Below are 16,596 nucleotides of genomic sequence, written 5' to 3'. Positions count from 1 at the left end.
CCCCTCCACCCCAATATGATTTTTTTTCCTCTTGCTCCAGTCGCCTCCCCGGTGCACCCTCCTCAGTCATTCCTCCGAGTGGGGAAAAAAAGAAAAAGAAAAGAAAAACCTAGTGAATTCCAAAACCAGTAAGATTTGCATCTTAATAGATCTTAGCAACAAGCAGAGCCCCCCCCCCCCCCCCCCATCTCAATGCTTTTCAAACCCACAACCAGTGCTGCAGCGGGATGAATTTAAAAAAAAAAAACAGGAAAAACTGCTCTGTTTTACACGGGGGCCCCCCAAAAAAAAATCTATTGTGCCCTCGCTCAGATGAAAACAGAATGCTTGTTTGAGGCGCGTTGTGAAAACAAAATCGCTAATAGTAATGTATTAGCGGGGGGGGGGGGGGGGGGGGGGGGGGGATTAACATGACTTTCGCCCCGGTGTCTGTGCACAATGAGCTTTAATCTAGGGTCCGATTGGTAGGCCGGGCGCACGGGGGCCGGGCCAATGAGGTTTTCTCGGCTGTCTGTGCCCGGCTCTTTCGGGTTTGGCCCCACCCACGGGTGTTTCCCCCCCCGCCCCCCCCCCCCCCCGCGGTGGTGGTGGTGGTGGTGGTGGCGCTGTGGCCGGCCCCTGGCAGCGGGACACTTGGTGACAGACGCGCCCCTGGGATTCCACCTGTCAGCCGGCGAACGCACTAATCGACAGGCCTCGTTTTAAGCTGAACTCTCCGTCACCTCTCTGTCAAATCTTCATCTTCTCATTCGTCTGACAGATTCCCTCCGTTCCACTCCCCGCCCCCCCCCCCCCCACACACACACACACACACACGCTCCCTCCCTCCCTCCGTCCCGTCAGACTCCGCCCACCCGCCAGCCTGCCTGCATAAAGCACACCACCGTCATCCCTCGTCTCTCTCTTCTCCCCCCCCCCCCCCCGTGCCCGCCGCACCGAAAACCCGGATTTATCCTCCTCATCGGAGAGAGGAAGGGGGTGCGGGGGGTGGGGAAGCCGGTTTGTTTGTTTTTTTTGTCACGCAATAATCCAGAATCTTCCGCGGAGCTTCACGCCGCTCCTTTAACGTAACCCCCCCCACCCCCCACCCCCCTCCTCCCATCCCCCCCATCCCCCTCCACCTCCTGCCATTCAGCTCCAATGTGACAGAGGTGGGCTTTAATGTTCGTCGGTAATTGGGGAGGAGAGGGAGAGAGACTTTGAGAGAAGGAGGAGGAGGAGGAGGAGGAGGAGGAGGAAGGGTCACGGTCAGGTTTCTCATGGAGGTTATTCTACATCTGTCTCTTAGCAACGACAGACCGGTCTTTGTACAGTCCTTGAGTTGATTGGGCCGTTTTTTTTTTTTTTTTTTTCTGTTTTGTTTTTTTTTCCTCCTCCTCGGTTGCTGAAATGTTTTGCAAGAGGGCTCCTCGGCAGACAGAAAGATAAGAATCCGTTTTGCACGGGCGTCAGTTGGGTTTTTTTTTTGCTAAGGTGTGGCAAATGCAAATGTGTTTTAGCATTATGTGAGCTCAGAATGATAAGGTTCTATCTGCCTTCAGGATAGCTGTGAGAGATTGCGCTTCAAAGTTTCAGCCCTTGAGTGAAATGGAGATGGGTCCTTTTGTTTTTTAGAAATTACAGACTGAAAATCACTATTTAAAAAAAAAAATAACACCACACATATGTCAACAGGCACTCATAGAATAGGTTCATGCGACTAACTCAGTTTTGACAAAAAAAGGTCAGATAGAACCTTATAATACCAAGGTCACAAGATCAAGGAAAAATCCCCAGAAATGAATTTGGAAGGCAAATCTAAAATAAAAGCATCAGGGAGTAGTCCAGTGTTCCCTCTAAGCTGATAGTTTGGTAACCTACGTCTGATAATTCATCACACTGACCAAAATAAATAATAATAATAATAATAATATAATCATATATAGATCTCCAGTCAAAAGTCAGAAGTGTAGTGGATAAGACGTTGCATCTAGCCTTCCCTGAACAGCTCGCCACGACCACGCACACCCCTTCTCTTTGGACGGTGTCAGGGAAAGAGCAACCTCAAAGGTCAAAGGTCACTGGAAGGAGCCGGGAGCCTCTCGCTTCAGACATCAGAGGAGCTGGAGCCGGAGCCGGAGCCGGGGCGTGATGTCACTCTGACACACGGCACAGGATTAGAGGGCCAATTTGAGGGCGAGGGGACAGAAACACAAGAGAAGGGAAGAGCTTCTGTTTTCTCCGCAGCTTGGGTTTGCTCGTTTTTTTTGTTTTTTTTATCACGCCACAGCAATACACACCTGTCCAGGTAGGTAGGTGGATCAGCAGGTAGATAGATAGATAGATAGATAGATGGATAGATAGATAGATGTAGTTTGTTGGGCAACACTGACTACCACACCTGAAAAACACATTACAGTGGAAATGCATGAAAACACATGGAACAGAATAACTGCCTAAATAAATAAATAGAATAGAAATAACTGACTAAATAAAGAAACAAACAAATAAATATATGTTTCATCTTTTAGCGGTTGTCAAGTTGGCCTATTTACCAGTGCATGGAATTAGATTTCCATTTGATCTGATGTAAGTATTATGTCCCAAAGGTGTTGCCGTTGAAGAGGCCTCCCGCACAAAGCTCTTATAGTCTACTTCACGTGACTTCCCTTCTCAGATGCTTTGGCCTCCAGGTCCGTTTATTACCAGCTGAAAATGCTTTTCATTTCCGCTAAAAAAAAAAAACCAAACATATCTAACAACAATAAATTCAGTCCAATCTGAGCAGCTCGATGTAAAGTTTTGCAAATGGCAAAGAATTACTTGTACAGGACTGTAGTTTGCTTTGCTTTAAAATATATATATATATTATCTATAGGCTATATTATTTATTAGGCGTATACATATGAATATTGTTATATGTTATGGGACTAAATAATTTGGAAATTTCACGTTTGGTAATAAAAAGCCTTAGTATTTACAGTACTTGGAAATGATTCCGATTATTTTACCTTGAGTCTAAGTCGGCCTTTATACAGCCATTACGCATATGTAAGCTATGTGTATATAAGTAGGCTATATATGTATTGGACCAGGTTCAGGGCTGTAGTCTGTAACATTTTCATTCATCTCAGTCAAAAAAATCATAAAATAAAAAATAAATTAAAAAAATAAAATACAAAGACTTCAGCTCTCAAGAAAACCAATAACGAATTAGGCTATAGTAGGTAATTATATGATACGCTGGAGGATACAACACATAACTGTAAACTATATCCTATAGGAATATTATATAGCAATACCATAGGAGAATAAAATACCATAAATGAGGTCCCTATAAACGCGCGGACACACTACAGGTTCCTATAGGAATATGTTAGTGATTTTTCGTTGGGGTTGTTTCCACTGCTTTTTAAAATCACTTTAACCTTTCAGATTTGATTTGAGGCCTACAATCTACACGTTTCCATTAACATTTCATAAAGCCTGTTTTTTTTTTTTTTTTTATTTAACGTGCAAATAAGATGAATTTTATCACCCGTCACTGAGCGCAACAGGCTTACCGTCGACCACGCAGAGACCTGTGACCTTTTAAGGCGGAGCAGAAAAGACACAATTTACTTAAATACTTTTAACAATTGTTGCTCTGTTTAAAAAGTTCAATAGATTGAAGTGGGGGGGGGGGGGGGGGAGGCATAAAGACTTCAGGATAATATCTAAATTAAACCAACAGATAATGAGCCCAGTCAGTCTGATATCTGCAAGGTAGGCGTGTAAAAAATGCTACAGTTTCATTATTAAGATGATAATAATTGTGGTAGCGTTGGGAAAAGTTTTGAGCTCTGTTGGAGCTGAAATGAAAAAAGCCGCCTGTTAATCGGGTTTATGCTGGAATTGGAAATGTATTACAGGAGCGCAAATGTTCACATTGACAACGGCTAAAGAGTTTTCGATTGCAGTTTAAAAAATAAAATGTAAAAGCAAAGGTTTGGTTGGGCAACTGAACAACGGCAACTGGTTCAAACTGACAGTGTGCGGGTGTCCGACCTTTGTCACATGTCACCCCGCTGCTTCTCTCCATTTTCAACCAAAAAATAACTTTTTTATTTTTTATTTTTTTGATTGAGTCAACAGTAGACTAAGCTATAGCCTATATAGCTGCTATAAAAAAAAACCCGTTATACATTATACAAAATTAGCATAGTCTATAGCCTAATATATTTAATATTTCTGCTATGGCCCATATCATAACGATTAAACATTTTAATAGAGCATTGGTAGGCTATTTATGTCAATAATTAATTAGTAATTCAATAATATCGCAATATAACATAATTTATCCTATATAGGCTTATTCACATTTTTTTTTTTATTAAACCTAACCTATGTATCCCATAAGCAACTATGACCTGGACCTGTTGGTCTGGGGATTTTTTTTTCTTTTTTTAATCATCTCATCCAAACAAATGATACACATAGCCTATAGTTGGAAAAAAAAAGAAAATAATACAAAAAATACAGGAAAACAATATGACACTTTCCCAAGGCTTATTTTCCAAACAACCATCAATAGCCTACTTCCCGGCTTCAACATAAGACTGGTATTCAAAGTAAAGAGAAAAAAATAAAAATCAAACTTTAAGTGACATTCAAGACGCTTTCAGTCACTTATGAACGGAAAGCAGCATTGTCATTATTTAAAAGGGCAATATATAAATTTGACATAGGTATGTTTGCCAGAAAAAAAGACTTGATTAATCACGTTTTATCATTTTTTTAAATGAATCCCTTTCTATTTTCCTGTACTTTTTTCCAATAGGCTACAATAGAAAGAATCGTCTTCGGCTTCACTGCTGTTTGAAAAGCTTCTGTAATTAGGCCTATATCATTAGGGATGTAGATGAGATTTGTAATAATATATATATTTCTAAGCATTTTTAAATGGCTTAATGGTGTTGAAATTAGATTTTGATGGTGATTATGAACCAGTTGGTTACCATTATTGATTTCTGACCGATAATTCTTGGTTGCCATACTGATGCCCAGTGTTCTCCATTTTCTCTCCCTTTGCTCTCAGCATGTATTTTACATCAGAAACGAAATAAACTGGCCAGAGCAGCCTGGTCCCAGTAGCAACACATCATTTTATTAATTGATATTGAAAAATATGATCATGATGATTTCCCTTACTTATATATATGGACATGGACACGGAAAAGGGAGCTGGGACATAATTTAGGCCTACAGGAGGATAAATAGAGGACCCAATAAATATCGGGGATTTCCCCCAAAACCACAGACAAAAAAAAAATAATAATAATAAAAATCAATAATTTTAACAAGTGGCCTAATTAAATCTCCGATTCAGTCCTAAACGTGTATTTTGAATCCTGCCAATGATTGGTGAGATAATTCCACGTGTTTCCAATACAGGTTCACTTGTTTCAGGACTTTTCTAGAAATTAAGACTCAATACTATCACATAAAAAACTACTATCAGATAAAAAAAAAAAAAGCAAAAAAACATGTCGGCTATTTTATTATCGCCAAACATTCTCTAAATAATGCTGTTATCAAACTTTGTTGTAGGCTCCAGCCTCTCTTGAGGGTCTTGCTTCGCACATCATGAATATTCAAAAAAGATCATAAGAGTGACCTGATTGGCTATGCACCTTCACTCCTGACAACTGATTGGCTGAATCCAAACCATGTTGCATAATGATTGGTCCAACAGCAGTTACCTAGAAGCAAATAGAAGAGACAGGGGCGCGCTGTTTCCTTATTTATGATTAGAAATAGAATGAAATGATTGAATTAAACATGGAAGTTTGTATTTTATTTTTTATTTTTTTAGGCTTAGACCTCAGCCTGAATTTAAACACATTTCCTCCATTCTGTCCACAATGATGATTCCTGGGCCTTTTTTTTTTTTTTCCTTTTCTTTTGGACTGGTACATGTGTGGAGACACTGTCCTGGAATGCTCCATTGTTTTACGTTGGCCCTCTGGCCCGGAGCACCCAGGGGCCCTTGAGCCTCCAGCTTCATCCTCCTCAGGGTAAACTGTCGTGACAGAGCACCCAGGGGCCCCTCATTAGCTCTCTGTCCGCTAAGAAGCAAAGAAGCTGCTTTAATCCTCTCTGTCCACCTCAATCTGGCCACAGAGACGGGATTTCAATTCTGTTTTAATTCTAGTCTCTTCACTTCTGTAGAGTTTACCCACCTTTATAAGCGGATATAATCCTTTATGACATAACTTCACAGTATATGCCAAAGTAAGTCATGTCAAACTGATGTATCTTATGTAAGAAATAAAGGGGGAAAAAAGCATCATGTAATGCTTTTATGAAAATGTAACTGATATTTGTTTGACTGGTGGCCATATTTAACCACCTTTTTATTTCCCCACTACATTTGGTGATATATAAAATCGACTGTCTATATGTAGCCTGATATATAGTTTACTTTCTATATGTCAACTGATGTGTATAGCATCATTATTTTTCTTTCTTAATGGATCTTTTGATTGCATCGGTAGTTGTTTCACTGGTTTCTGTACATTTTAGAAATTTTTTAGTAATTCAAATTTGGACCAAACTGCTGAAGTCTAAAGAGAATAAGATCCCACAGTCCCACATAGCGTCCAAAAAACTGCAACAAGTTCCAGAAGACAAAAATGAAAGGCATCATGCAAACACAGTTATAGGTATAAATGTGTGTATTTTTTTTTTTTATCAAAGTTACAGATGTTTCAGTTAAATTGGAGGGGGTGCAGTTCTGTTTCACTGCAGGGGGTCTTTGAAATAACTCAGATGTTGTCAGTAATGGCACAAATTCAAATGAGTCCTGACACACACACAGAGACGGTCGATGGGAACCAATTAGTGTGATTAAAACGTCTGATTAGTGACATCATCAAGAGTCAAGAAGAGGCTCCCAACCACCAGACAGCTCTCTCTCTCTCTCTCTCTCTCTCTCTCTCTCTCTCTGTTTGACTGTAGGTCTCTCATTCAATCTCGTTCTCTCCCACACACACTCATATATCTCACTCACTCACTCACACACATTCACAAGCTCACTCGCCCTCCCTCCCTCACTCACTCACTCACACATACACACACTTTTTTTTTTGGGGGGGGGGGGGGGGGGTTGGGGGGACCAGTCAAAAACAACATGGAATTGGAATGGTCAAATAAAAGAAATACACTTTATTTATAAATCATGAGTTATAATTTAATACGGTAGGCAGGTACCAATATGTTACCAATATGTTTTCACAGTACATCAGAGTGGTTGTCAAAAAGAAGTAAACACAAATATAGCACACACTCGCAGACACACACGCACATGCGCACACACACACGCGCACACACACACACACACACTTTTAGTTTAGCAATACCCTGCAGTGGTTTCTTGTGCCATTTAGCGGCCTGGGCTCATAAATGCATAAATTATAATGAATTGGATTTATGACTCGACCTGGGAAGTTACAGTCTATACAGTTACTTTATCATTTTGAGTGTTGGGTGGTAATGCATCAGTCAGTAACCCATTACAGTAATGTCATTATTTTTCTCACTATCAAGTGGTGTAATGAATTACTATGTCAGTTTCAGCAATAATATTACAGTGACAAGTCAAAAGAATAAGCTGTTTATTTTGTTTTCACCCCCTCAAAATAAAAAAAATAAAAATTAATTATCCAAATATATCTAACCTGCATCCCCTGATTAGTTTTCATCATAGTTAGTCATGCTCCCTGAACACTTAATCAGAAATGGTTGGAAAAGTGGGAAAAGAGATGGGAAATTTGACTTTCTCTGGGTGGAAGTACTTGGAGAAATGGTAGAAAAGTGATAACACTAGAGTCATCCACAGGAGAGGAAACTGACTGATCCTGATTTTAGAGGGAAGAGGGGAAGAGGGGATGAGGGGATGAGGAACGGAAATGTAATAGAACTAGAGGAACTCATTAAGATAAAATCCATTTTTACTTTAAATATTAAAGCAAAAAACAGTAGTAATATTACTTTTGAAATGAGTAACGAGTCATGCATTACTTGTCTGAGTAACGAGCCCAACACTGATTATGAGAAGTGCCATTTCAAAATAATTTTGCCCTTTTTGCTCATTGTTTGTAATGATGATGATAATGCAAATAGAACAATCAATCACCACATGAAAGTGACTAAAATAGCGCATTAATTTCACCCTGTCTGTCTGTACACTGATGAGCAAATAGATGGTCAGTAGATGATGGGTTTGAAACACTTGCGTTAAATCTTATTGAAACGTTCCTTTAATCCAAAGTGCCATGTCTGGAAAGTATGAAACAAAAACAAATTGACACGAGACAATCCCTGCATTTTCCTCACTAGCCAGGGTAAAAAATATGTAAAACATGGAAAAGGAGCTAAAACATAATTTACAAGCACGATAAATATACACACAGGGTCCAATAAATATTGTGGGTTTTCCCATAAAACCGCAGACTGAGAGGTCACCGCATTGCAAAAGTGTCCATCATAACCAGTCATTTAGTCTCATATTCAGTCTTAAAATCGTATTTTTTTCTTAAAAAAAAGAAAGAAATGGAAATCTGCCAGTGGGGAGAGATCATTTTCCATGCTTCCAAATTGCAGCTGCTTTTATTTCAGGAAAAAAAAATCTTATTCTAGAAACAAGAGTCAAATGTGTTGAAACAAGGCAGAATAAGGCAGATCACTCCACGAGTATCAAGAAAAATGACACTTGATTTCGAGAAAAATTCCGGAATTCGAGTCCGTTTGCATCGGAAATGACTTGGAATGATCTCACCCCCACCGTTCGATGTTTTCCCCCCTTGTTTGAAGTCAAATAGGATTTTAAGACGCAGTGCTAGATGAAATTACTTCCCCCCCCCCCCCTCTATTGAATAGGCATGTAAGGCCAGTTGAAGCTGCTCCCAGACAGCAGCATGTCCCTTATTAGAGTTTCTATGGGGGTTTTTCCCACCAGACGGACGAAGAAAAGCTGCTCTATGACAGAAGAAGAGACGGTGCGAAGCGAAGGCAAGCGGAGCAACAGCTTCCCAAACCTGGTAGGCTGGTTGGGATACTGGCTCCTCACGTACTCCTCTAAAGCACACTGGGACTTCTCCTGCAGACCCTCCACATGGGCCACGTCCGACAGACCGCACGCGTCTACAGACAGGGAGACGACGACAACAGACAGACAGAGGAAAAGCAAGAGGTCAGTGGCTCCCGAACCAGGAGCCTTCAGAGGCAGCCAGAGGGTCGCCAGCAAAATGAATCGTAATAAATAATGAATACACTGAAAAAAATATGTGTCATTTAGTCTCATATTCAACCTTCAAATCTTATTTTTCTTAAAACAAGAGAGAAAAAACCCCCAGTGGGATGAGATAACTCCACTTGTTTCCAATGCAGCTTCACTTGTTTCAGGGATTTTCTAGAAATTGAGTGTGAATATCTTTCCAGAATAAGGCACTACTTTCAAGAAAATGACACTTGATTCTGCAAATTCTTGAAACAAGTTAATTTGCATTGAAAACAAGTGAAATTATCTACCCCCATTGGCAGATTTTTTTTTCACTTGTTTTAAGAAAATTAAGATTTTAGGACTTAAGAATAGACTAAATGACTTGTTAAGATGGAGATTTTTTGCAGTGTAGTTTAATTTCACTGGTATTTCACGAGCTAGACGTTAGCAGTTAGAAGTGACATGTATAAGACAGACTGTAACACACAACAGCATGAGAAAAAAAAACAATCAATGGTTAAGACCAGTCATGTGTTAAATAGAAAGATGAGTGAACTATGGTCATCACAAGGCAAAGAACCACCACTAAAACAAAAATCAATCATATTTTCAGAAAAACAGTCATTTAAGCCTTTTCTCTTACAAAACACTATCATTATGTAACTTGGATCAGTTTGATACTACTTAGTATGTTGTCAAGAGGTGGGTAAACTAAGCTTAGGCGGGGTTTAACCTCCACTACAGATATACGCTACTGCCTATATCTGTGCCTGAATTGATTCAACATCCAGCAGTTTATTGCCTTATCAACCAGGATCAATGGAAACAAAATAGTGCACATATAGGGGAGAGCGGGGCAAGTTGTCACGTGGGTAACTTGTCTCAGGTGGCTTTATTTCTGAAACTAAACATTTTAGAGGCAAAAGTCCAATTACTAAAATATTCACTGTCTTAATAAGAGTATGTTGAATACAACAGTCTAAGTCAGAACACTCTAACATAAAAGCATTTTGTATAACTCGTATAACTGAAAGTAAATAATGAAAATCTGTGTTTTTCTTCTCATTTTTTTCATATAAGGGAATCAAAAATGTGACACATAAAAGCAAAGGGTCAGCTATAATCTGATAATACATTTGAATGAAGTGAAGCTATGAGCTCAGGGAAGGGACCTTCGTCAGGAATGCCTGGGTGGGGCATGTTGTCACATTGAAATACACCAATGAGTAAAAAAATGTGACAACATGCCCTGCTCTCCCCTGCATAAGCCCCCCTACATACAAAACCCATTCCCATTGACAGCGATAGATCCTCAAATCAGTCCGACATGGCCGGGCAATAGACAAATAAAATCAGTCAATGAATACGCAAAATCAATGAAAATAAAACAAAGCGGAGGTGCTCTGCGACATGAAGCCCGGGGCTGAGTAGTTCATCACATAAGACCCTGTCATGCAGCCAAAGCGGATCAAATGATAACAGTCCTGTCATAAGACAAATTAATAACTTGAGATATCTGAGCCGGGCGCCGTCGGTTCCCAGATGGCGCTGTTGCTCGTATCGAATCAAAGAAATGAGGCGCAGAACATAAAAAAATGGGTAATAATAGTAATGGGTATCACAAGATAGCCACCGCCTCCACGTATACCATCTTCTTGAAGTATGTCTAGTTATGTGGACACACACTAGTCCCCTCCTTTCCTATTGTAACGCTGTAGACTGGCTGGCAGGGGTGAAAGAACGGTCACTCTGTCCCAGTTTAAAGACACGTGTTCAGATCTGCTCATGGTGACTAAAATAGGCCTAACAGAGGAGACCTTTTTATTTTTTATTCTCCCGCTTCTCATCCCTTGGATTCTGCCCACTGTCCAGCGATAAAACATCATTCTGATTGACATTATGAGGCACTGAAATAGCCATTGTACATTTTGCAATCAGTGCCGCTCCACTGTTTCAATAATGACCATCAAAAAAGGGCTATTATGGAAAGAATGAGATAAAAAAGCCAAGTGTAAAAGGGAGACATACCTAAAAAAAAAAAAAAACTATGAACAAAACTGAATCAATCTTGTGTTTTTTTTTTTTTTTACCTGGATATTTTTTTATAGGTCATGTTAAAGGTAATGGCAACGATCAGGGAATTAAAACGCGAATATGAATTAAAAGAGACAGGCAATGCAAATATTTCTCCTGATTCATTCTTTTCATTTACGTTTTACAATGATGTTTCTAAACCTGGAAATCACTAGTGCTGCTGGCAACCGAATGCATAAATAAATAAATAAATAAATAAATAAATAAATAAATAAATAAGTAAATAAATAAATAAATAAATACCATTATATAAAAGCCTCTTTCGGATTAATAACAATTAATTAATTTTGACTCCTGCCAATTTGGGGCTTAAAATAAAAAAACAAAACAGAATCAACTTGGCAATAATGGGATAAACTAAGCTATTTGATAAATGACCATTTCTGATCTCTCTGCTGAAATAAAGTAGTAAATGAATCAAATATTAAATAAACATGTTAAATAAAATATTAAACTGTCCATGGTGAAACAATCGGCCCTGTTTCTTTTTCAATTCATTGTAAACACCATAGTATCAAACTGATGTTACTTATATGAAGATAGGGTTTTTAAGGGGAAAGACATGAATTCATGCTTTTCTGAAAATGTAATTGATTTCTGTGTATAATAGTAGTCGGTTGCCTTATGATGATCACTGACTGAAGGTCATAGTTTATTCAGCTTTTTATTTCCCACTACACCACTGTTCACAGCATCACCATTCACTTACATTAAAAAAAAAAACATGAATTAATGCTTTCTGGAAAATATAATTGATTTTTGGTTTCTATTGGTGGTTCTTTGCCTTATGGTGAAGATAAGGTGGGAAAAAGCATAAATTAATGCTTTTCTGAAAATTGCAATTATTTTATATCATATGGTTGTTTAGCTGGAGATCACGGTTCACCGACTTTTTTATTTACCACTACATTACTTGTGACATGTACAGTCCACTGTCTATATGTAGTGATATATTTGGTGTAATTAATGTTTTTCTGAAAATGTAATTTGTTTTTGTTTATGTTTGTGGTTGTTTCATGTAAATCCTATTTCACCCACCTTTTTATTCAACACTACACCTCATCACTTCATAGCATCATCACTGCATTCACAAAACATAAGTAAATACTTTTTCTCTATATAGCCTAGGCTACACTTGATTTTTGATAATCTTTGTGGTTCTTTGCCTAGAGGTCATAGTTCACCCACTCCATGTTACGATGTAGAAAAAGCAGTTTACCTGAGGTGAACAGCACAATGGCCTTGATGCAGCTGTACTCTGCTGAATCCACATGCAGGACCTTGAGCTTCTCCACCTGCTCCTGGAAGACCCGGATGTGGTCCATGAAGGCCACCACGCGGTCCGCGGACATCGGGGACGCGTGGAGGCCGGCGGCGGCCAGCAGCGGCGCGACGTGAACGGGCATGGAACACTGGGCGGCGTTCAGGACGAACAGTTCGCTCCAGGTGAGGCGCAGCAGGGCGACCTGGTCCGGTACCTGCAGGTCCGGGAAGAAGGGGATGTTGCGGGCCCACTCCACGGCGCTGAACAGCATCCGGGCCGCCAGCTCACAGATGTTCTCTATGCCCATGATGTTGTTGTTCTGGAGGCACTGGGACCCGAACCTGGAGGTCGGGTAGGGCTCGGCCCGCAGGAGAAGAGAGATGTATCCGGATAAATAGGAATGGCATTGTAGAGGGTCTCCGTTTGTCAGAGCGAACTGGCCGTGGTAGGACTGCGTAGGAACCACTCTGCCTCTCTGGACTGCTGCAATTAAAAACAGCAGCAATGACAATCAACACAACAGAAATGTCAAATCAAAACGAGGGAATTGTCAAATATAACAATAGAAATGTCTTAGAAGCTCACAGCTGCTGTTTTGCCCCTCTTATAGACCAACCTGCAGATGATGATGGGAAGAGGTTTTTTTGGAAGCACATAGTGGGGCCTGTATGGCAACTAAGCATAATGAAGCTTTACCTGGTAGGACACACACACACACACACACACACACACACACACACACACACACGCGCGCGCCAGCATGCTCTTAACAAACCGTTTTCTACAGCCTATAGCACCAAAAAAAAAAAAATGGTTCTTTAGACGTAGCAGACCCCCTTTGGTGCCATAAAGAAGCCTGTTAGAAAGCTTCTTGACAGCCGAAATGAAAAGCAAATAGAAATGTCAAATTCAGCTCAGAGCTCGGAAATCTATTTCTACGCCTCATCCCAGAACAGCTTTTAGTCTGGAAATGTTTTGAATCGAATTATCTCAATTTAAGGCATTACATGTATCGGTCAGATGTCTTAAATACGGTTTCAGGGCTCTTTCTCTTACCTTACCTTTCTCTCACCCTACTTTTCTAGTGAAATCTCCCTGGTTGTTGTGCTCTGATACTGCAACTGCAGTTTTACTCGTCGGGTCAATTGGGGGGAAATTTGTGGGGTTTCTGTTTTATTATTATTTATCTGAATTTGCATTAAAAAAAAAAAGTCTAAATTTCGCTACAGAAACGTGTAGTCGCCCTGTTGTTTTGGAAACGCGTTATGTGGGGCCCCTACGGTCAATATGCATAGCTAATGAATACACACACACACACACACATATACACACACGCACTCGCACACACAAACACACACGCACACACACACGCAGCATCCTCCTCCAAAAATGTTCATGTAGGCTACTTGAATTACTTACTGTAAACGAATAAACGTCGGAATTGGCATGACATCGCTGCTGAATCATAATTACCATGTAGCCTACACACACGAATATCCGAATAACATTCAAACGCGCTTCAGGCTGTTTCGGCCACACAGCCGCCATAATGTCCATGCAAGACGGCCAGTGAAGCCCATTCATTACAACGGACAGCGAATAATAATATCCGTATAATATTATTATCATTATAATAATAACAGGCTAGAGGATGCTATAGCTGCAACCCATAATTCTATAATGCCACAGACTATACGCAATATAGATCTATTAACAGGCTAGTATCTATAAAATAGTAGGCTATAATAATAATAATGCTAAAATAAAATAAAATAAGAATATATTAAAAAAAAAAGGCTATATCTATCTAGTATCCACGGAAAGGTTTATAGGATACACATTTACAGACCTTGTATCCAAGAAAAATAGTCTCTATAATATTATAGAATAGAGATAGGCAACATAGATAGCATCCAAGATAAATAGCAGTGTCCAGCACCATGGAGGGCAAAACAACACCAGGATAAAATGATATTGCCTAATAATGCTAAAACAACAGGAGGGTGGGCAGCCCGTACCTTCCCTCCTCATGCCGACTTTGAGGCATTTCTTGAGGCGACAGTACTGGCACTGGTTCCGGTGGTGCTGGTCTATGGGACAGTTCCTGTTGGCCCTGCAGGTGTAGGTCAGGTTCCTCCTGACGCTGCGTTTGAAGAAGCTCTTACATCCTTCACATGTGAACTGTCCGTAGTGCTTCCCGCTGGATTTATCCCCGCACACGATGCACTCGATCTGCTGGCTCTGCTGTTTGTCCATGGAGGAGGAGGAGGAGGAAGAGGAGGTGTTGGTGGCGGCGGTGGTGGTGGTGGTGTTCGACGGGTTTGGTGGCGGTGCGCCCTGGGATGCTGCTGCCGCTGCTGCTGCTGCTGCTGCTGGGGGTATTTCCAGAGAGGATGCCGGGTTCATGTGTCCCGTCAGCTCCCCGGACAGAGACAGAGGTCCGACCTGGGACACCGGGGAGGAGAGGGTCCCTTGGGTGCCCCCGACGTCCTCCTCGGTGTTTCTCCACGCCACCATCGCCATGTCTAGCCTACCGTCTCCAAAACTTTACGCGCCCAACTTTCCTATTTTTACGCGATAATTAACGCTCACGCTTCGTCGGCATCAATTCCAAATGGGCGTTTAAGAAAACTGCAACATTGTCGGACGAAATTAAACACAGGCTATGGCTTAAAAACCTACTGGGTGCCAGTAAAATAAACGCGATATAATTTATAACGCGCGACTTTACAAATAGAGAATGAGCAGTCGCCCAGACACTGGCTCGGCGCGGTGAAATCCAAAAATAAAGCTTCATTCAGATTGAGCTTTATGCAGTATAAAATCCAGAGAGGGGAAAATGAACATAGTCAACACTGAACCAAAATCCACGGGAGGGAAAGCAATGTTATCCCAAAAAATAGATATATAATCAGATCCTCTCTGTCTGGCCAGCTTTAATACCGAGGACACCGACCGAGCAGATCCTTCATCAGAGATGGAGTCGCCGGACCAGGCTCTCCAGACGCTCCCTGCTCTCCCGATCAGTTATAAGTTACATTAAAAAAGACAAGGGAGAGGGAAGGGGAGGGGGATGGGGGTGGGGGTGGGTTTTTTTTTTTTTTTTTTGATAATGGCTGATGATGATGATGTCCAGGACGGGAGGAGGAGAATGCTGCGTCTGGACGTCACGGCTGTGTCTCGAGTGACGTATACCGTTCGGGGCGGGGTTAACGCGAGGAGGGATCAACAGCATGGAGCTTTGTTAGCAACCCGATTGATACACACTGCTGAGTTAGGGGTGTTTTCCTCCCTTCCCTGTGTGTGTGTGTGTGTGTGTGTCTGTATCTGTCTGTCTGTCTGCTTCTCTCTCTCTCTCTCTCTCTCTCTCTCTCTCTCTCTCTTCCTCTGTGCTTGTGTGTGTTGCACCACTTGGCTCCAGTCTTTTCTATCATTAGTCTAGAATATGACGCATAATTGCCGGACAACTGGGCTCGATTGCCATGTACTCTGAGATATATATATAAAAAAAAAAAAACGAGTGGAAATCCATTTGCACAGAGTTTATTTGCCCGACATGAAGAGTATATAGAGGCACATAGACTACAGCTCCAAACTGCAGTAATTTGATGCCCCCTAGTGTCAACAGTTAAGTGGAAATTAAACACAAAGTAACCTTACAACATAGGATGCAGCTGACATCCATGCTTGATAGGAGGAGATAAACCTAACTAATGCTTCCAATGGATTATCTTCAACACTTTGAAAGGGGGAATGTAGCCTATATGTATTCCCCCATTAGAAATCTCATCAGATTCGGTAAAGCATATTCACTACCCACTGAGCAAAAGACGTGATTTCAACGTTGCGTCTATGCTTTAGCTCTCATATAGCCCAGGATCATTACAGCTATGTATAGACCTATTTAAACCAAGCAGTAAATACATTATTACAATGAATAAACATCTGTAAATACCAAAAATATGCACCAGAGAAGTCCTGTAGACTAGCCTACAAG

General features: G+C 40.9%; 1 protein-coding gene across 4 annotated transcripts; it reads right to left on the bottom strand.

The window, feature by feature from the left end:
* Positions 1-8,887: 8,887 nt before the first annotated feature.
* LOC139658249 (COUP transcription factor 2-like) lies at positions 8,888-15,164 on the bottom strand. 4 transcript variants are annotated; one of them, XM_071536327.1, is made up of 4 exons: positions 15,045-15,122; positions 14,618-14,936; positions 12,555-13,082; positions 8,888-9,162 (listed from the first exon to the last, which is right to left on the bottom strand). In XM_071536327.1, exons 1-4 carry the CDS (start codon positions 15,120-15,122, stop codon positions 8,888-8,890), a joined length of 1,200 nt encoding a protein of 399 aa, XP_071392428.1. The 4 variants fall into 4 exon arrangements, with proteins under 4 accessions (XP_071392428.1, XP_071392429.1, XP_071392426.1 ...); XM_071536328.1 differs by having other exon boundaries at positions 15,054-15,122; XM_071536325.1 differs by having other exon boundaries at positions 12,555-13,100; positions 14,618-15,164.
* Between the last annotated feature and the right edge of the window lie 1,432 nt (positions 15,165-16,596).

Source organism: Centroberyx affinis, unplaced genomic scaffold (genome assembly GCF_046629955.1).
Source record: "Centroberyx affinis isolate AG114_WGS23_722 - 3 ecotype Tasmania unplaced genomic scaffold, CSIRO-AGI_Caff_v1 ptg002857l_1, whole genome shotgun sequence".
Taxonomy (NCBI): Eukaryota; Metazoa; Chordata; class Actinopteri; order Beryciformes; family Berycidae; genus Centroberyx; species Centroberyx affinis.
This window is presented reverse-complemented; position numbering and strand designations above follow the sequence as displayed.

What these genes read in the sequence shown, in the direction of transcription:
- LOC139658249 (XM_071536325.1), bottom strand. Translation starts at nt 15,122, where the DNA reads ATGGCGATGGTGGCGTGGAGAAACACCGAGGAGGACGTCGGGGGCACC. An exon ending in AGTCGGCATGAGGAGGGAAG is followed by an intron (nt 13,101 to 14,617) that starts GTACGGGCTGCC and finishes GATTGTCATTGC; the next exon opens with TGCTGTTTTTAATTGCAGCA. An exon ending in CATTGTGCTGTTCACCTCAG is followed by an intron (nt 9,163 to 12,554) that starts GTAAACTGCTTT and finishes CCCTGTCTGTAG; the next exon opens with ACGCGTGCGGTCTGTCGGAC.